Raw genomic sequence first — 20,437 nt, forward strand, 5'->3', positions numbered from 1 at the left:
TCTGTTCACTGCACCACCATGGTGCGCATAGGTCTGCGTGCAGCAGAGCACGTTGCGAGGCATCATCGCGGGCTCATGAGTGTGATACACCGTCGCAGCGAGGTGGGTACACCTCGTTTGGTCTGTGGCATCATCACATGGTGCCGCAACACCTCAGGTGGATACCGTTGCCCTCTTGCGCGCGTAGCACCAAGGTGCTCCAATCACCTATGGTTTGCACTGTGCAGGTGGTATCTCACTGATATTATATTGTAAACCCAATATAATATTATATATAAGATACAATGAAATTTCAACCTAGCTAGCATGCAGCATGCTAGGCCGGATATTATAATATGACATGTATATGAAACAAATCATGATTTGCCCTCTTTCAATAAAAAACTATTGTATTCATGATTTAACGTTTTTCTTTGAAGTTGTGAACATAATAATTTAGCAAAAAAAAAAAAATGATATATAGGAAGTATACAGAAAAGAAGAAGAAAAAATGTTAGATTCAACGTCGGATCGCATATATAATAGAATAAGGTTTTATGAGTACTTATGAGTCTTTTTATAAAGATATTATGTTTAGCTTTTAGAAAACAGCAGCTTTTAGGTCCAAAGTACTGCTTGGACGACTTTTTTAAAAAAACTAATTAATTTGTAGTTCAGATTCTGGACTAAATTTTGACTTTAATAAAAGACACAAGTAATTGTTTCAAATTTTTTAAAACCGAGTATCCCATATTTTGGGGAGTTAAGGGATTATTTTGATTTTTTGGGAGAATAAATAATTTTTAACAACTTTTTGGGTTTTTTTTTTTTCAATCACTACCAATTATTTAATTAATTGTAGTTTAACATATCCTATAAGATCTGACCAATAATATTATAATATATATATATCACTTCACTTATTTCTTTGTTCATCACGATGATATGATCATATCATATTTAGAGGAGAGTGTGTTTAGATGTTGAAATGAATTGAGTTGAGATGATAAAATATTATTATAATATTATTTTTTAATATTATTATTATTTTAAGATTCGAAAAAGTTGAATTGTTTATTATATTTTGTGTTGAAATTTGAAAAAGTTGTAATAATGAGTTGAGATGAGTTGAGAGTAGTTGAAGATTCAAACAAAGCTATATCCGATTATGTTGTAAATTGAAGAAGAAAAAGGAATTTTTTTGAGAATTCTAGTAATCATATTTTAAACGTTTGCGGCAGTGTACATTTAAATGAACATGCATGCATATATGTATGTATGTATATACATGTCTTCTCATGCACACCGTCGTGATCTCTCAAACTATCGAAGTTCCCCAAAGAAAATAATGGAGGGTGCGCGCGCGCGCTAAAAGCTTGACAAAAGAAGCATCCAAGCCATGCCTTAGTAGCATCTGCAGCTTTGATTTCTGCATGCCATTCTGTGCCAAAAACTCCCAGACAAAACCTATATTGGGAGGGTGAGAGAATGTTGGTATGTTTGTCTTTGTCCTACATCAATATTGTTCGATGAAAGAATGATGACTTTTCAAGATTATTTTCCCCTCTTCTGATCCTTGTCTTCTTCCCCTCGGACCAATCCCACCTAGTCTGCATCAACAAAGAGAAGAATTTGTGAGAGAGATGTTTATTTCAGAAAACAAAAGGAAATAGTCTAGCTAGATATATAGCTAGATCTATCACTTCCAAGGCTAATTAAAGGGAGTTTTTTTTTTTTTTTGGGGGGGACAAGCTGACACACAGCATCATCCAAACCCTATTATTCCTCCAGACACACCCTTCCATGTGCTACTTTCAACATTCCCTTTGGAGTTTCTTCAAAACCCTTTTCCTCTTTAGCAATGCTGTTGCCTCTCTCCTCATGTCATGTACACTAAACAAAATAGCCCCCCTTAGATTTGGCCACTCAACCATCTTCCTTTTGGACTTTGCAGCTTTAGTTGCTGATTCTCTCAATCTTTTTCTAAATCATTGAAATTATCTCATCGAACTGCTAAACTTGCTTGGAACATTTGTTTGAAAATGAACGATCTTGACAATACCGAAGAGTCCCTATATATAGAAATATATATTTAAGGATCTTCAGAGAGCTAGGTTAGTACTCCACCGTCCGACTAACTTGAGAAATATTTATACATATACAATACTTTTCTGAAATGAGCAGTAGTACTAGGGAAGAGCAGGCCGATTCCACCGCCATTCATTCCTCCATTGCTCTATTGCAGGAAAGGTTCAGAAAGCTGCAGAAAGTGAAGGAAATGAGAGAGGAAAGAGAGCTCATGAGAATCCTCGCCGAACCAAAACAACACATGAAAAATCTCAACAACGTCCCCAGCATGCATTGTGACCAATCAAGGTCCTTTTTCCACTCCGAGTTTATCCTTCCACCACCACCAGGGTCGCCTCCCCAAGTTCCCCTCCCCATTTTGCCGCCATCTCAGAGCAGACAATCGGGCTACAGTGCTGGCTACAGCGACGGCACCGGCACACTCTCGATGAACTCGTGGCCTATAGATCATATACCCTCTTCGGCAGCGCTCACTCCTTCGAATAAATTCAAGGATTCCGATTCTGACACAGATGTTGATACTTCTCTTCATCTGTAAACTCCTATATATAAAGCTTTTTTCGGCGATGATATATATATATATATCTATGTATATGTATATGTTTATGTAAGACATGTACGTGCTTGCCATTTCGGGTGATGTGATATTAATGGAAGCTATAATCAAAAGATTTTCAGTCTATGCACCATTAAAATATATCAGCGACAGTAATTACTAAAACAGATGAATCATCATGTTGGTGTACCATATCGTTAGACCAATTATTTAGTCCAATATTTGATAAATATTTCAAGAACCTTTTTGTACGTGTCGTTAGAGATAATATCAAAAGATAATGAATTTGCATGCAGTCTAATCATTTTTGTAATTAATTTGCAGCATGCGCGCAGCTAGCTAGCTAGTCATGTTTTCGTTAAAGCAGGCAGGCAATTAGCTCATGAAAACGTCCAAGTCTGATCTGACGATGATGTTTAGACCTAGTTTTCACCATGTTATGACGGACACTAGTTAATTGTCGTAGATGATCAGTACGTACGTACCCAGTCAAAACAACAATTATGTCGTTTAAACCTATGCTTAATTAGGACGTTACAGGCAGCTCGCGCCTTGGAGCTGCCAAGAAGCTGCTTACAAAATTTAATCTAAAGTCCGATTTCAATAAAACCAACTTCAAGTCTTCAACCTTTACATCATGTGATGGACCCGGAAAATTATTCAGGCCATCAACCGCGCCACTGAATGATTGGATCGCCGACAGGCTCCAGCAAGATATATAAGAAAGCGATTATCGAAATCTATCAACTTTTGAGCTAGATCAATACTTATAGTTAATGATAAAGTCAATCATGTAGCTAGATTTGAGGGGTGATCATGATACCAAACGGTGTATTGTTTGTATTCTTCCACGGTGATGGTTTTCATGGAGGTATGGGGGTATTGTTGGTTGAGAAAATATCAAGAGAAACAATCATTTGATTGAGTCAAATGGTTATTTTCATTTTAATGGTTGTGTCTTTTACCAACCGGTACCTTATAATCTATAAATAGAGATCATTTATGTACAACTTGAACACTTACAATTCTTTTGTCTAGCACCAACTTGCGTTGAGACAAATATCCTCACTAGAGTGTCACCATATTCATGTGCAAACATAATCTATTTTCGTTCAATAATTTTTTTCCGTCAGTACTTAATAATTAAACCAAATGACATGACTTCTCGAGGAATATCCATTTTATTGAGATTTTTGTGATTAATTATGGCTTTTACAATATGCTAGTCATGTACGTACGTACATGTGATGACGAACTTGTAACTCACTACAACAAATCATCATATCACTACAACAAATCATCATATGCTTTTATGTTGTACGTACGTTGTGGCTTTCTAATTGATGGTGGGCTAAGTTTGGACATTTTCTATATGGGTGAATCTCCCAACTGGTCGGGAGTGTAGTTCCCTTTCACACCAGCGAATGACGAGTTGCCACGTAGGAGTTGCAGCAAAATTGACTTTACACCCGCATGCAGGTAATTACCTTTTATTTCTTTCGTGATCTCTTCCCTCTCTCTCTCTCTCTCCCTCCCTTCCCCCATCCCCGTCGCTCGCTCCCCCCTTCACTCTCTCTCTCTAATATACATACACACACACTCTCTCTCTCTCAAATCAAATAATCTCTCATTTGAAACCTCCTTCCTCTCCTCTGACTATTGCCCCCCTCAACCTCAAGTCTCATGCGCAAACATCATGCTCTCCCAAACAACCCAACTCCTTTGAGCAATAGTCAATAATAGATCAGAGCTTTTTTCCCATTTTGTTGTCTTATGCTTAATTTTTCTTCATTCATTTTTCTATTTGGTTGTAGAGAGCTAGTTTTATAATTTTTTTTTATGACAAATACCACACAACCTCCCTGTGCATGATCTCTCAATGAACCCCTCTGCCATCAGTTTTTGATCTCTTAGGTTAGTTTTTACACTGATTTTGTTTCCTTTTAATTTCTGTTTGGCTGCTAAGAAAATGTGAGATCGATTTATGTTTGAGTGAGCTTAGTCTATAATGTTGGGGTAGTCCTTTCGAACCCCACGGTCTTCTTGCAATAGCAGACTATAGCATTAATTTTTAAAGAACAAAGTAATCTTTCTCCTTCAAGTTTAAGAAGGTGTTTCTCGACTTAGAATTCTTTGGCATAAGAATTCTTCCAGGAATGTCAGAATTGGCCAGCCTCTTTTTAGAGAAAAAGTTACTCAGTGAACTGGTCAAGGTCTAAATGCCAAAATAAAACAATAAAAATTTTATATATGTTCTTCAAAGTTTCTCCTTTTTTCTCGTGTGAAATTTGCCCCAGAGGAAAGAGGGGAAAGGAAAAAGAAGAGGGGAAAGGAGAAAGAAGAGGGGAGAGGAGAAAGGAAATGGGATAGTGCACATGGAGAGAGGGGAGAGAAATGAAAAGGGTTGATTCAATACATCAACATACATGATAAATCACATAAGTCTCATATGTGTTGAGATCTTATTGGTTGGTGTAAATTAAGGTGCTATGTACACACCCGATCGGCTCTGAGCATTTCTCTTGCTATATATGTAGTCATGAACTTTGTGAGCATATATCCCCGTCGCTTGTGTGTGTGTGTATGAAAAATGATATTTACAGTTATATAATATAGTACTAGGGCTTAAAATCGAATGTAGCAGTGCGGTTTTGTTTTGGAAAACAGCATCGACATGAAGAATATATGCTATTCTCGACCGAAACTTGCCAACAGGGAGAAAGAGAGCTGGCCTAAATTCCATGGTCGGTACCGATCAATTCGGCAGTTTGGGAAATCGATTTTCCCATCACCAAACGACAGACAATGCAGACACAAAAAATGGAAGCTTGATTTTTCCATCACCATTTATCAGACACCAAGGAATCCACAAAACAAAACCATTAACCCAACACAATAAAATGAACCACTTGAAGTCCCAAATTTTTCCATGGGCGACGAGATGAGTGACAAATGTTTGAGGAGAGGTTAACGGAGGAGATGGAAAGGGAGGGAGTAGAGGTTAACAGAGGAGAGCTACGCTCTGTGACAGAGAGGGCGAGATGGATGTCATCAGTTGTTGGAGGGAGAGGCTGCGCGGCGTGAGAGAGGAACGACTTGTATTGGCGATAATGACGGTTGTGCGTGAGAGAGGTGAGAGAGAGTCTGAAAAGACTCAATCCGGGGAGAAGAAGAATGAGAGGGGGAGAGGGGGACACGAGGGTATTAAACCCTAAAGCTAAACGATGTTGTTTGGTGTATTAAACTAAATGATGTTGTTTCACTTTAATGTTTTTTTATAAATTGTAGGTTAAAAACAATGTCATTTCCCTCACTTAAGTGAAATAATGTTGTTTTACATAATATATATATATATATATATATATGATTTATTATCAGTCGGTTTGGTGGTTTGGCTTTGGTTCAAACCGGGACTGAATTGGCCTGTGTCATTTCATTAAATTTATATTGTCAACCGATTGGTTCTCTGTCGGCTTCGGCTGATTTCGAACTCTGGTGGCAGGTCTGCATCAACAAAGGTCGGTCCCGACAATTTCTGTACAGCTCTAGAATAAGCAAGCATCGTGTACTTCTTTTTAAAAAAGTGATCGAGTAAATATGAAATATACATGAAAAAATTAATTTTTTAATTGTGGACCCTACTCTTTTTTAAAAAGAGTGTGCAATGCTTGCACAACCCATAACTGTATCTAACATTACTTTTTTTGTAAAACTAAATAAAATCTAAAGGAAATGTAGAACTTTTGAACATTATAAAATTGATTCAATATATTAACATATTGAATATCTTAAAACACTTAATACTTGATAAAAAAAAATTGAAAATAAATCATGCAAATATGGGGCCTAATTTGAGTGAGTAGTGTTAGATACAGTTATGACTTGTGTAAGCGGTGCACACTTTTTTTTTTTAAAAAAAAATAGGATCTACTATTAAAGAATTGGTTTTTTTTTTTTTTTTTTTATGTGGGTCTTATATTTACTCACATTTAAAAGAAAATATACGACACTTACACAAATCATGATTATATCTACTATTATTCATATCAACATAATCTATAATTAAGTATGCTGGCCGCTGCATGCATTGAATGCTCTTCATGTGGACATGAACTTCTTCTTCTTCTTCTTCTTCTTTTTTTTTTTTCCTCCTAAGCAAGCAAACTTCATTAAAATAAAAGATTATACATGTTAGAGGGGGTAGGGTTCCCCAACAAAATACCCCAAAACAACAACCACAGTGCAAATGTGGTGAAGAAAAAAAGGGTTATGAGACCAATTTCTTAGTCTCTACCCAAGCCCTGCTAAGAGGGAACCGTCTTAAAAGAGATTTTGAAGGTAAGCCACTGCTAGAAGCGGTGCAAGCGGATGAACTGCAGTTGAAAGTCTTGAAGTATTTGTCGGTGAGGTCCTTAGTCTCTCTCACAAGATCACCGGTTAGGAAAAGTAATAATCCGGATAGATTGGCATGGGAAGGGCAGATCTGCAGAGGAGGAACAGTCAACCCAGGCCTCTGGAGTGGTGCGTGAAGACCACGCGCTGGTGGAATGGAGAAGGGATCTGGCCGATCTGAAGGATCGAAGGGTGGGGAGTCTGCTGGTGCGGCGCATGTAACTGGCGGAGCTGTCGGGGTGAGGCGGAGTGTGAAGACCACGCGCGGAAACAAACCACGTGTGAGGGCCACATGCCGGCATTTTCGGTGCGGTTCCGCATTGTCCTAGTAGATCGGCGGGAGGGAAACTTCATGGTAGGGCGTGTGTTGACTGTTCATGGGCGAAGTGCAGCAGATCTGAGAAAATCTGCACCAATAGAAAAGTACTATCATAAAAGCATAGAGTAATTCTACTCTTAAGCCCATTTGTCTCCAACACCACACACCCGATGATGTGGATTTTTTTTTTTTTCAAAACGTTCGTTTCACTTCCCCCCAAAACCCAAAATTTAGAATCATCACCTCCCCTCTGCATTTTACCCAGGCGCCCTCCACACCCAAAATCCCAAATCATCCAGGTGTCCCATTCAAGACCGACTCCGAGGTTCTCTCTCGCACTATACCGATTTATATTTTGGGTTTTCTTCAAATACAAAATCGTAGCTTTTTATAGAAAGATTTGATTTTTTTCTCTGGAAGGTGGAAGCTAGGAGTGGATTAAAATGAAATATTGATGCTTGAAATGTTTTTGTGAAAGTTTCCCGGAAAGCTTGAGGTTTTGGAGATGGGTTTTCGTTTCTTGACTTGTAGTTGGGTCTTGGGTGAGGACCTTTTGAGCTGGCAGCGTCTGTCGGTAATGTAGTTCTTGAGAAGGAATGGTTCTTGGTTTTCTTTCAATAGCTCGTGTAAGTGCTTTTGAGCCATCATTCAAAGTCTCTAACAACACTGGTTTTGCCAAAAGAAGAAACTATATTATAAAGCTGATCCCAGGAGAAAGTTTGAAACTTTCGGGTGAGTATATATGAATTTCAACAGCGTGGAAGATTGAAGAGGCTTCAATTGAAGTGGAAGTTCCAAAGGGAAGGGCGAAGGTGGACTTGGGCACAAATGTACTACAGAGAAGAGAGAGAGAACCTTGGAGTGAATGGGTCACCTAGGTAAGGGGTGGGTAAAACGCAGAAGGGAGGGGAAAAAAAAAATAAAAAGAAGTCCATGGAAATTTTGGGTGTGGAGGGCGCCTGGGTAAAAAAAAAATAACTCCACATCATTTGGGTGTGTGGTGTTGGAGACACAAAAGGCTTAAGAGTAGAATTACTCAAAAGCATATTCACAAATAGGTAGTAGAAAGGAAGAGGAAAAGGAAAAGGAAAAGGAAATAGAGAGGAAGGTGGAGTCGAGGCTCACTCTTGCCTCTCCGGCAACGGCACTTGGAATGATTGGTTTTATTTTTAGAGAGAAGGCTCTGTCTAACAAAATGAGAGAGAGTGATATTATTTGTGGACATGAACCGCTTGTTAGGCTGCTTATAGTATTTTCAGTTGGAATTTTGGGCTCTGCAGCCCATTTACCTCAAGAAAAAAAACATGCACACACGAGTTTGATTCGCAACGGATCGTATCCCCAAATACAATAGAGATTAGGTGAGTTTGGATCCAAATTCATTTCAATTTATTATTATAATTTTTTTAAATTTTAACATAAAATATAATAAATAATTTAATTTTTTAAAATATTAAAATAATAATAATATTAAAAAATAATATTTTAATAATATTTTATTATCTCAATTCAATTAAATTTAACTCAATTCAATTTAATATCCTAACGCAGGTTAAAATGATGATAGAGTTGTTGCATAATCCTTTTATTGATCAGGGTAAGATGAAATCCTAATATCTTAGCCGATAATTTAGTGCTGCGCTGCCCGCACTGCATAAGAATATTGTATTATAGGTACGTACGGAGAGCTATCCTTCTTTCTTGAAGCGAGTACAGTACTACTGCAACCTAAATAAAAGTAGTGAGCTAGCCCTCGTTCTCCAGTTATTTGTGGCACATTTGTAGATTTGGTTGAGGTTGGTTTGCAAGCCTATTTCCACGTATTTTAAATTAATTATTGATAAAATTGATTATTTTTTAAACTTTCTATAAAAAAGTTAAGTTCATCTTAACTTATTATATATATATATATATATATATATATATATTTAAAAACAAATCTCTACATATTTATATTTAAATACATTTTATTAAGATCTATAAAAAATTACTATTTACAAATTAATTCAAATAATTTGAGATCATCTCAACATCTAAATATAGTAACTCTTGTTGATAAAAATATATTAAAATTGAGAGATGAGATGAGATAGTTTTAGATGAGTTGAATAAAATATTATTAGAATATTATTTTTTAATATTATTATTGTTTTAAAATTTAAAAAAATTGAATTATTTATTATATTTTGTGTCAAAATTTAAAAAAATTATAATGATAAGATGATATGAGACGAGTTGAAATCATTTCTCAATTGAAACGCGCCTTAATTTCAAGGGCGGTATGCATGATTTGGGTGATCAGAATATTCAAGTTCATAAAGTTCTCACTTTCCATGGCTTTAAGAATCATTTAATTAGGCCATAAAAAATTATTTTTGAAACGACTCTCTCTTTGGATTATCTTTTATATCGATGGGCGTGGATCAATTTATTGATTTTGATTTCAAATTTCCTTTTTTTTCCTTGTATTTCTACTAGCTATATATATTGATTATAGTAATGTGTTTGTTGAAGATCTGCATCTCGTTCCTTTTTATTAACGAAAGCTTAATTCCTTTAAAAAAAGTTTTGATCAGGAGCTGTTTGTTTTTTTGTTTTTGTGTTTTTACGAGGCAGACCATTTAAGTATCATCGTTTGCCTCTTAATGTATGGAACGATAAGTACATATATAAGCTGAAGATGAGCGGTCCATTCATCAGATGATCAAAGTAGTGGATTAGGTGTCAAACCAGATGGAGACTTCATGGAACCATATTAAGCTCCATCACTGTTTAAGAAACACAAAACCTACCTAGCTCCCAAAACTAGTAAGGTTAGGTGGGTGACGTTACCTGCAAAGGGGACTGTGGCCTAATGGAGTAATGAACTTATGGTCACAATTCACCATGATAACAAATGTGCACAAATACAAAACCTAACCCCCCCAAATGCACCCGCACCATAAATGTCAGCAAAAATATCACCCATAGGACCCACTTTAGACTATGTTTGGTAAGTGAAGTAGAGATTACTCTACTATTATTCATAAACAGTTCATTATTATTTATAGATTATACACAGATTCTCTGAAATCTTATTCTCCTTTTATCTTTATTAGCTTTTATCCAATTTTAAAATTAGGGTCCGATAAACTAGATTTTATAATATTTATTAAATATTTAATGTAGTAAAAAAAAACTTATAAAATAAGAGTAGGGTGCATCTTCTCTTCCAAATTGACGCACGTATTATTGTCATATTTTTCATTCCTACGTTTTACAGCAGGACGATTCTCATCGAGTGTATAATTTCTTCTTTCCCAATGGCTGCTTTACCTTCATCATATATCTCATTTTTTTTAAAGGTATAATTTAAAAAATTGAATGCATGATTGTGATACCGTTTTATAAACTTGTATCTTAATTTGAGGGATGAACATAAGCCAAAACCTTTCTGCCATGGGAAAGAAAAATACGACACCATTAATTTCACCGCCGCCTTCATTGATTGGAAGATTCAAGGCTCCTCTCCAAACCTTATCTTGCAGCTCTTGCTCCTCCTATTTAGGAAGACATCTCTGCATCGATCTAGTAGCCTCTAGATTCCCAGAGAAGAAAAAAAGAAAGAAAATTTGAATAAAACATTCTCAAATGCAGAACCAGACGCGTGAAACTGGTGCCCCCATTCAATGCGCGAAAAAAGTAAAAAAGGCCCCATTAAATGCACTTTAAAGTGGAGGATGAGGTACCCTGCGTCTCTTCAAGTCATGCATTTCTAAAGTCTCCAGCTTTGACTACTTGGCAGGCATAAAGTAACTGAACTAAGCTCCACCACCAAATATAAGCTAATTTTTTTATTTTTTATAATCTGAACACAGGCGAAGTTAACAAATGAAATAAATGGAGAGCGAACAGTTGTCTGTGCAGTTAAGTAGTTCAAGTTTTTCCTGCTAGTGGGGGTTTCAGTTTGTGTACAGATTGGGGGTTTGGTGTGCATGTGAGGGTTGTCTCTTGCGCTTCCGCCTCCTCTCTTCTGATCGCGGGTCTTGGGAAGGATGAGTTACTTGGGTGTTGGCGTCAGTCCAGGGAATGTCCCAGTGTATCATGTAACAAATGTGAGGCTTGTTGATAGGAGGGTGCGGGTGGCAGAGTTGGTACTGAGGTGTGTGATTTGTGGTCTTGGAGTTCTTGCAGTTGTTCTTGTGGGGACTGATACCCAGGTCAGAGAAATCTTCTCTATTCGGAAGAAAGCTAGATTTGTAGACATGAAAGCTCTTGTGTAAGATCTCAAATGCTACCCCCCCCCCCCCCCCTCTCTCTCTCTCTCTCTCTCTCTCTCTCAGGTTTACCATAATATAGTCCTGATTATCCCATGATTTTGTGAAAAACTTTCATTTTGCATCCCCGTGTAGGTTTTTGGTGATAGTCAATGGTATAGCTGCTGCCTACTCGTTGGCCCAGGTGCTGAGATGCGTTGTGAGCATGGTTAGAGGAAATGTGCTGTTCAGCAAGCCCTTGGCTTGGGCAATCTTCTCTGTTGATCAGGTACATTGCATTCTGGACTTCTTTTTTATGACTCTTTTCTCCTGACAAAAAGAAAAATCTACACTCTATGCATTTCTTATTTTATTTTCACTTGAGACATCCATATGCCTCATATCAAATAAGATTTCAATAAAGCCATTATCCATGTTGACAAATAGCATATATTGATCTGGGATTTGAACTGTCCCGTAGGTGTGGACTAATCCGGCCTAATGAAACAATAATCAATGTCCTTTGGTTGGTTTGATAAGGATAATATCATTAGCTATTTCATTTTCCCCAGTTGAGAGTAGAAGCAAACCCTCTGTGATTACATTGGTGCTTTAATCATTACGATGGCAAATTGCAATGACATACTGTAATTCAAGATTTTCCAAATTTCATGTTGTGTTTAATGCTGAATATCACTCCAATATCACCAAAATTACATTTAGCTATTTATCCCAAAAAGTAATATTTTTTTTGGAATGATTTGGAAGATAAATACCGAAACAAAATTGAGTGTGTGCTAATATACAGGGTTCCCGTGTTTTCTTAATGTACGAGGCTGAAAATGGGGCTTTTCTTTTATTTGCGAAGATTAATATCCAAACCAACAATTTATGAAATTGAAAGGTCTTAATCCTCCATATTTTTCCAATGGCTCAAATGTATTTTTGAAAACAGTACAACTTTCTAATGCGACGCCGTAAATAGATTTTGGTCCCTGAATAATTTTTGTCTATACCTGCTGCATGAATGCCATGTTACAAATGGCATGAGAGTAGCTTGCATTCTTACTCAAAGAGTCTCAGACCATGTCCCTGCACGTCTCTTCTTGTCACCTTTACAACAGTCCACTAATTCTTACAACCAGGGAGATGTCCATGAGATAAAATATCAGCAAATTTTGGGTCCTTTCATTTGACTCTCGTGAAGGTGCAAATTGGCACAGACGTAATGATCAGGATTGAAGACTCCCTGGCTAGCCAAGCTGCTTCTAACCAATTCAATCCCAACCATGGCCGGAACTGATGGCTCTTATTCCCTTGGTAGCATTTAAAATGTGAAATAAATGGAGCCAGGCTATTTTGTTCATGATCTCAGTTAGTGTTCTTCTCTGAGAAAAAATTGGTGAGACTGACTCTGATGGACTTGACTAGGTGTGAGAAGAAGCTTTGGATGTTCTATTCTATTGTATAGTTTTCAGACCAATAATTCACAAGTAGAGAATGTGATGTCATAAATACTTGTAGAACTGTTTTGGTTGGGAATCATGACTGCAGATAGAACAGCCAGCAAGATATGTGGTCTAGGCTTGTCTACAATATTTGGCTGACCTCCTAATTATTATTTTCTGAACTTTGCTACTCATCATCCTCACACGTCACACTTATTTTTATTTTATTTTTTGTTTTATTCTTCTTAAACTAATTGAGTTCTTATACTCATCATCCATATACCACACATTTGGTAAGAGAGAAAAGAAAAGAAATTTTCTTATTTTCTGCTGGGCTTGCATCAACAAATTTTTCACTTGCCAACTGGTGCTGCTACGTAGAGAAGGGTAATTCATTTGTTTGCCGACTCCTATGACAAAATTTTAGCAGTAGATAATTTGCATTATGTAGTCTCGTATAAAATAAGTGAGGGTGTGATCAATTTGATGCTAAGTTGTAGTATATTGTTCATTTGAAATTGGAGAAAGCACTTCTCTATTCAAGTGGGCAGAGAAAGAAAATTGCATACTTATTATGTCATTTTGTCAATGTTATCTTGTTCGGGCAGGTAATGGCATACACGACCGTATCTGCAGTGGCCGCTGCTACACAATCTGCAACACTTGCAAAGTGGGGCCAGCCAGAACTGCAATGGATGAAGATATGCAATATGTATGGGAAGTTCTGTAACCAAGTGGGAGAGGGAGTAGCAAGTGCGATATTAGTTAGCCTGAGCATGGTGGTTCTGTCTTGTATGTCTGCTTTCAGTCTGTTCCGCTTGTACAGTGGCACCAAGGGCAGGAGCAGAGCAAGGTGGTAGGTTTAAAAATCGTCTGATGTAAGTGTTTGAATTATCACTACTCTTTCAGCCATTGCCCAAATAATTTTGTAACTTGGAGGCAAATTCTGGATGCTACCGATGTAAAGTCTCGTTACTCTCTTCAAATACTACAATAATTGTAGCCTTTAGGCAGTTGTTTCCATAAACTCGTTTGTGTTTTGGTTCATTCAAAGACCCAAAAAAGGGTACCTGTACTGAATTGGGAAAATGGCCATTTAAGAATATATCTAAGTTGAGCAGAATCTTGTGCTAGAAAGCGATTTAAAAGATCACGAAGAAGACATGAACTGATATGGATGTGAAATGATCCATGTATGATATCAGTTTTGTATAAGAGGCATGGAAGATTTGGTGAGGATGAATATATTTGATCGCTTAGCGTCTGTTTTGTGAAAAAATAAAAATAAAAAATTCCGACTCAAACTCCTTTTCTTGGATTGAGGTTGCAAAACCACAAGGAACCCATCCAAAACTACAATGCTCCAGATGATGTCCGATATGTTCTGGTAGGCTCTTGAAGGCTCCTCCTCCCTCAACCCTCTGTCCTTCCTGAGAGGGAAAGAAAAAGCCCTCTCTGCTTCCTTTCTACGAAGTCCTCCCCTAGTCCTCTCTTGACCCTAACCTACATATTTATTTCACAGGTTCATGTCACATGACATGCTTATTCCATTATCTGTTTAGATATAAAAATACTCTCAATTCATTTTATCTCATCTCATAATTATAATTTTTTTAAATTTTCATATAACATATAATTAACAATTTAATTTTTTTAAATTGTAAAATAATAATAATATTAAAAAATAATAATATTTTAATAATATTTTATTTAATTTATCTAAAATTATCTCGACTCATTATCCAAATGAGTTTCAATGAAATTTGGATTCTTTTACTCTTTTTTTTTTATACTAGGGTATCTTGAGCGGGCAAGTAAAACTCAGGTTGGTGGGTAGTCCCACCCGCATATCCTTTCTGTTTAAATGCCCGTCCACTTGGGCTGGGCTGATTGCCCATCCCAAGCCCATGCAGGGGCGGCACAAATGTACTGGATGCGGGGTCCGCCCAACAGCTCCTATATCTTATGGGAGACTTCCATGTTTTATGCAGCTATGGTAACAAAATGCTTACAAAAATAACAAAAAACAGAGTTTTCACTTAGTTTAACAGCTTAGCTTACCAATATGTAATCTTACATTAAAGAACCAAAATAATGAAATGTAATAATTTTTAAATTATAGTAAAATGATAGAAAATCATATGTTTAATTGTGTGATGGACGAAATGAATAAAAATGTATATGTATAAGAAATAAATATTAGGAGTAGAAGCTTAATTGAAAGCATGAGTGCAAGTAAAACATGTTTTGACGAATCAGATGTTGGAGCTTCATTGTATTATATTGATTATAGTTAGGCTGCACACATAGTACAAAATCTAGCATTTTGAAATGATGTAAAATGAATTTTATAATCTGACTTGTCATATCAAATTACATTAATTTATGAATTTATTTTTATGAGATTTATTTTTATAGATTGATTATTTCTCAACTAGAATAAATTCAAAGAGTAATTAAAAAGAATGTACTAACTGATTAAAACCACCAGTTGAAATGATCTTGAGCACTTGTCAACGTTTTTAAAAACTCTGGATTTGAATTTAGAACACTCTACAATTGTGTTAAATCAACAATATTTATTTTGCAACATTCACTTTAAACTACCAAAAGTTATAATAATCTGCATTGTGAATTAAATATATACACACATATCATTAGAATCAAATAATTAAATTATGTCCTCTAACTTATTATTATTTGAGCTTAACAGTTGAACCTTAAATAAGGGCACTCAATATTTTTATGATACAAAACCTAATTTGGTCTAATTAATCTTATAACAAGAAGTAAGGTGTGAAGAGCTTATAAGCTAAATCTACAATCCACAATTTTACGTCCTGAGTACTTGCTATATATAATTATAATTTTACGTATATGACTCATTTTGTTATTTTTTTAAAATTAAAATTAAAATTTTAATTATAGTTAACATGTGGAGAATTAAGTTTTTTATAAATTTTTCTTAAATACACTTAGCATTTTTCTTTATCTTTTTATTTTTATATTTCCATATGTGGATTTGTTAATCAATTTATAAGGAAAAAAGAAAAAGAAAAAGAAATGTAGCCATTCTTTCCGTTGTAACACCGTTTAAATATTTATATTTTAAAATAAAACACCGTTTATAGCCGTTCTTTTCTTCCCATTTTCCAATTTGAACTTCAAAGATTTTGAAAAGTAAAGCGCCGAACATTCCAGTAACGGTAAAACAGAAAACCCCAAAGTATCCAGATGGTGAAATCGTTCACCATTTGAATGGAGAGAGAGACTTCCGGTGGAATTCCTCTTTGCCCTGCCTCGGCTTAGTCTTTGCCCTCGATTTTGCTCAATCGGTGTCTTCTGGTGCGAAACATTGCCTCTTGATTAATGGTTTTCAATGGTAGCGATGAGTTCTAGTATGAGCTAAGGTCGTGAGAATCATTGAAATTAGACGAGCTCGAGCACGAAGTCATTTGTCTGCTCGAATTAAAGATTTACGGTATGCACGCCTTTTTCTCTCCTCCGTTTTGTCTGCTCGGGATTAAAGAATTCCCCTCTCTCTTCTCCTTTTCGAATTGGGCATGTGCTTCTTGTTCTTTTGCTAGCTAGGTTTTTCTTGCCCGGTTCTCTCTCTTAGTTAAGATTCAGCCCACACCCTTGTTTGTGAACGTATTCCTTTGAGTCTACACGATTTTAATGTTTCTTTGTGATCTCACCAGGTCCTCAGCTATTCGGCAGTGAGAAGCACCTCAAAGATTTCTCACGGCAAGGCATACCCACTGCGATCGTTGATCTCCAAGGCCTCTGCGGTTTATATGTAAGTGAAGGTGATAGGGGGGAAATTTTAACACTAATGATTTGCAATGTATCTTTAGTTTTGTTTTTTGTTTTCTCTATATCTTCAAATAAATTCGTATCTGAATCGAATGCAATCATTGTTTTACTTTTTCTTTTCCCCCGATCTTTCTAGTGAAAATTGATTCATATGTGTTTATAATTCTCCACGGGGGTATATTGATTTTGCAATTTTAATGCAAATCCACTTCTAATTCTTTTTTGGTTTGGCTTATCCTCTTGGGCCCTTGGCTAGGAATATTCAGCTCATCCACACCCTTCAATGAGAACGTATTCGTTGAGTCCATACGATTTTGAATTTTTCTTTGTAATCCTTCCAGGTCCTAAGCTATCACGCGGTGGGACTCACACCGAGATTATTGAACATCATGTGCGTGATTTGGCCACTGTTGGGTATCCAGTTAAGAGTGTGAAACAACCATGCTTCAGTGGCTTCCATCATGCTTGTTACTAAAATTGCGTACAACATTGTAAGTGAAAGTAATAGGATGCTTATTTTGACATTAATGATTTGCCACAGTTCCTTTCCTTTGCCACCCCACAACCTCTGTGTTCGTATGTGAAATGAATGCAACCATTGTTTTAATTTTTTCTTCCATCATCTCATCATCTTTTCATATTATTATCATCTAGACGAGACTCAATAGTTTCATCATAGGCATTATTTGCCTCTAGAAATAAAACTTGAGTGTTTAGAAAATGTCATAGTATATATAAGATTAAAATGAAAATGGAATAATGCACAAATGAATTTTTCTCGAAAGTTGATGTTAGCAAGAGGGAAGGAGGGGGCATCCACGTGGGCTGACCCCCTCCCTTTATATCTAGAGTAAGCTATATGTTACTTGACTTGTAACGGATGGCTTAATGCCAAACATTACAAGCTGTTGCAACTTGCAACAGCTGCAATTTGATTGCAGTGTAATGGCTAGCCTTATGTTGGTGGACTATAAATAGTCCACCTCAGTTTGGTTTTGGCATCATCTGAAATACACAAAAAGCTCTCTCTTTTTGTTCTCTCTTGATAAGATATTTAGGTTGTAGATTTGTTAAGTGTTACTTTAGTTTTATACTATGTAGTACACTTCACCACTAAGAGGAAACGTTTGGGATTTGTCAATCTGGAGAAACTTGTGGAGCAATTTTATAAGCTGAGCTTGAGGTATTTTTTCGCTGTGCATTCTTACATTGGTATTAGAGCTTTTCTTAAAGTTGCTTCCAGTTTATAATTTTTCTCGCATATGCTTGATATTTGTCTGGGTGTCATTTTTTTTCCTATTCTTTTTATCTGGATTTAAAAAACAAAAAAAAGGCCATTGGAGGTGCTGCGCGCACCTTGGGGGGTGCCGCTCTGCGCGCACCCAGCTGTGCCGCGCACACCTTGGGGGCGCCGCGCGCATCGTGTGGAGCAGCCCACGGTGTTCAGAGCACTTCGGTGAGTGCTCTGCCGTCCAGCCCAGTCTCGGTGGCTTCAAGCCACTGTGTTTTTGTGGTACTGTTCACAGTACCAATTTTGAAGGTTGAAGAAGACAATAGTCTTCTGGTTTTTTTTACACGGGCTGGGCTTAAGCCCTTTGGCCCACTTTTTTTTTTTTAAAGAGATATGGGCTGGGCCATTTGGCCCTTCTGTGTTTTTAGAAAAAAAAAAAAAAAAAAAGGTCTGGGCCATTTTTCGAAGCCCAACCTTGTTTGAGCCTATTTTATTTTAAATACAAAATTAAAAGAAGGGGATGAAAATGACAACCGTGAGACTCGAACTCAAGACCACTGGTCAAAGGTAGCGCGCACCACTGGGTTGCGACTTACCTTTGGTTTAGGTGAGGGTTTTAAATATATTTGTTATACATTTATTTCGTTTCTTTTTTAAAAAAAAATGTTGTTTGCATGATTTAATATATGCTTAGATATATTGTTATATTACATGTGATCTTTTATTTAATGTTTTAGATTAAATGTGATTACATGTGAATATATGGTTATATTCATTTTTTATTATTATTCCATTATGTAATATTACATGTGATCTTTTATTTAATTTTTTAGATTAAATGTGATTACGTGTATATGTGAATTGAACATGTGGATATGTGATTATTTTATCATCTATGAATGTTAGGCTTGAATGTTTATACATTAGTCTTTAATGATAAAATATAATAATTTCCACTAAGTAGTCTTAGTTAGAATTGTCAGTGTAAATGATAGGCTGAAAGAATTGCAGTGACCCCAGTAAGAACTGTAAATGCACTGTATAGCCAAAAGACCATGGTGACTCTAGTAAGAACTGTAAATGCACTGATGGAACAAGAAAAATGAACTGTAATGGTCTTATATGAACCATCTTTGTAGACTGGCCCAACATGTTGCTGTGGTTGGAGTAGCTGTCCTTGTAGACTGGCCCAAAAGGTTACTACAATTTTAATAGGTTATGTCTTTACAGGTGACTAGGGCTAGATGACTACTTAAGATACTGGGAGTATAATTGAGATTTATAATGATTAATTCTCCCATATTTTTTTTTTAAATTTGCACGGGAATTAGGTTACAAAATTTAATAATTGGATATTGTGGCGCAAGAGATGATTCTGAAGCCTAGCGATTTTTTAATCTTGCGACATGTTTAAATTATTCTTTTTCTAGCTTGGATGACGCGGCAGATTTCTTAGGTGTGTGTGTAATATCCATTCTTTGTGTACTGTAGTGAAATGACATCCAAGAGTATAGTTGTCGATTTAAACAAAAAGGAGAAATTGGATGGGGAGAACTACGACATTTGACATCGCAAGATCCAATATGTCTTAGATGAGCGAGCAAGAGGTCTTGGAAGTCTTATCTCACTCCCTTACTGAGCCCGAGGAATGGACCTCGGAACAACACAAGATAGATCAATTAGCTTATACTCAATGGGCTAAGAAAAGTCGGTGCGTGCGCATAATCATGTTAAGCAGCATGCACAATGATCTAACGTGTGAATTCGAGATCTATGACACTGCCCAAAGCATGTGGGAAGCTTTGAAGTTGAAGTTTGATGGAACTTCAGCCACTAGGTTGCGTGGATTAACCATGAGGTTTGACTCCTACAAGATGGGCTATGTCGACCATGATCCGCGAACTTAAGTCGGCAGGAAATAGCCTGACTGATGAACAGCAAGTCCAGGCAGTGATAAGATCACTATTGAATTCTTGGGAGAATATGAGCTAGAACCTGATGCATAACGAGAATATCAAAGACTTTGATGATATCTTGTGTCACTTGGAATTGGAGGTTGAGCGCCTAGAGGTTGCTAAGCCCAATCATACAGCCTATGTAACTGATTCTGGTTTGCGTAAGGCATCAAGGTCTAAGCTCAAGAAGTCCAAGAATGGGGTAGCTGCTAGACAAATTACGAAGGTGTCAGGAACTTCTCAGCACAGTAAGAGGGGCAAGCGCGGGAAGAACAAGTCAAAATTAGAGTGCTTCAACTGTGGAAAGAATGATCACTTCGCTCGTGACTGCACTGAGTCGAAGAAGATACGCTCTGACTTTTCTCGCATTGTTTTTGTAACTAGCCATGTGATGGTTGCTCACTCCTATCCTGTGTGG

The 20,437-nt window shown here is 36.7% G+C and overlaps 2 protein-coding genes and 1 long non-coding RNA gene across 4 annotated transcripts; all 3 read left to right on the forward strand.

The window, feature by feature from the left end:
- The first annotated feature begins 2,155 nt into the window (after window positions 1-2,155).
- On the forward strand, window positions 2,156-2,605 carry LOC121267057. The gene has a single exon (XM_041170935.1). It carries the CDS (start codon window positions 2,156-2,158, stop codon window positions 2,603-2,605), a length of 450 nt encoding a protein of 149 aa, XP_041026869.1.
- An 8,204-nt stretch (window positions 2,606-10,809) lies between these two features.
- LOC121268455 (CASP-like protein 2B2) lies at window positions 10,810-14,044 on the forward strand. Its single transcript, XM_041172745.1, has 3 exons — window positions 10,810-11,592; window positions 11,726-11,858; window positions 13,626-14,044. Exons 1-3 carry the CDS (start codon window positions 11,369-11,371, stop codon window positions 13,875-13,877), a joined length of 609 nt encoding a protein of 202 aa, XP_041028679.1. The 5' UTR covers window positions 10,810-11,368; the 3' UTR covers window positions 13,878-14,044.
- A 2,183-nt stretch (window positions 14,045-16,227) lies between these two features.
- On the forward strand, window positions 16,228-17,600 carry LOC121268126. 2 transcript variants are annotated; one of them, XR_005941118.1, is made up of 3 exons: window positions 16,228-16,498; window positions 16,719-16,816; window positions 17,175-17,600. It is a non-coding gene; the product is annotated as an uncharacterized LOC121268126 (long non-coding RNA). The 2 variants fall into 2 exon arrangements; XR_005941117.1 differs by lacking the exon at window positions 17,175-17,600 and adding an exon at window positions 17,090-17,163 and having other exon boundaries at window positions 16,229-16,498.
- Window positions 17,601-20,437: the final 2,837 nt, after the last annotated feature.

The sequence above is a fragment of the Juglans microcarpa x Juglans regia genome, chromosome 5S (assembly GCF_004785595.1).
Source record: "Juglans microcarpa x Juglans regia isolate MS1-56 chromosome 5S, Jm3101_v1.0, whole genome shotgun sequence".
Taxonomy (NCBI): domain Eukaryota; kingdom Viridiplantae; phylum Streptophyta; class Magnoliopsida; order Fagales; family Juglandaceae; genus Juglans; species Juglans microcarpa x Juglans regia.

Coding starts and splice junctions, on each gene's coding strand:
- LOC121267057 (XM_041170935.1), top strand. CDS start 2,156: ATGAGCAGTAGTACTAGGGAAGAGCAGGCCGATTCCACCGCCATTCAT.
- LOC121268455 (XM_041172745.1), top strand. CDS start 11,369: ATGAGTTACTTGGGTGTTGGCGTCAGTCCAGGGAATGTCCCAGTGTAT. Junction 11,593..11,725: donor GTAGACATGAAAGCTCTTGT/GTAAGATCTCAA, acceptor ATCCCCGTGTAG/GTTTTTGGTGATAGTCAATG. Junction 11,859..13,625: donor CAATCTTCTCTGTTGATCAG/GTACATTGCATT, acceptor TTGTTCGGGCAG/GTAATGGCATACACGACCGT.